The sequence below is a fragment of the Pygoscelis adeliae genome, unplaced genomic scaffold, assembly GCF_000699105.1.
Source record: "Pygoscelis adeliae isolate BGI_AS28 unplaced genomic scaffold, ASM69910v1 Scaffold69, whole genome shotgun sequence".
Classification (NCBI taxonomy): domain Eukaryota; kingdom Metazoa; phylum Chordata; class Aves; order Sphenisciformes; family Spheniscidae; genus Pygoscelis; species Pygoscelis adeliae.
Window position 1 is genome coordinate 5,642,695 of NW_008825619.1, and position 660 is coordinate 5,643,354.

The window sequence follows — 660 nt, forward strand, 5'->3', positions numbered from 1 at the left end:
TTGGATGGTTTTCATTAAGGTCTGTTTTCTCTGTCCTTTCACTCTGGTTTTGAATGAGTGAATTCTGTTGCTTTGAGGATGAGTTGTATTGGGCAGTCATGCCTATATGTGTCTAAAAGTCTTTCCACAAGATTATATGTATGATGTTCTTATGTGAAGAACTTAATAAGGAGCCCGGGGCAAAGCTCTTTGTTGGATAGAATTATTTTTCTTGCTACCACATGGTTCTGGAGCAGGGTCACAGTGCCCAAGACTACAGATCGCGTTGCACGACCAGGGTTGCCAAGCTCTGATATGATTATTGCACTGTCCTAGGTGACCCAGAGGCCAAGCTCGCATAAGATGAGATGTCTTTTCAGGATTAGCTTTGTCCCAAAGGATCCCATTGATCTTTTAAGAAGAGATCCAGTTGCTTTTGAATATCTCTATGTTCAGGTAAGTGAAAGCACAGCCATTGTTAGCGTAAAGGAGAATAAGAAGGTAGTTGCACTCAGTATATATATAGATTTATATCTTCACATAGAAAAACGTGGCTGCAGTAAATCCTGGGTTTTATTTCTGCTGCATAAAGCCAATGAATCCACTTGGGGAATGTGCAAATCTTTATCATCTACAAAGTCCCCTTCCTTCATAAGTCTCTCCAAATAGTAATGTTTTCAT

At 40.0% G+C, this 660-nt stretch overlaps 1 protein-coding gene across 1 annotated transcript in view; it reads left to right on the top strand.

The window, feature by feature from the left end:
• FRMPD4 (FERM and PDZ domain containing 4) overlaps positions 1 to 660 on the top strand; it is a 113,641-nt gene that overhangs the window by 98,594 nt on the left and 14,387 nt on the right. The window contains exon 8 of the mRNA XM_009333397.1: positions 316 to 435. Coding sequence (XP_009331672.1) covers positions 316 to 435 — 120 coding nt within the window. The remainder of the gene's footprint in view (positions 1 to 315; positions 436 to 660) is intronic.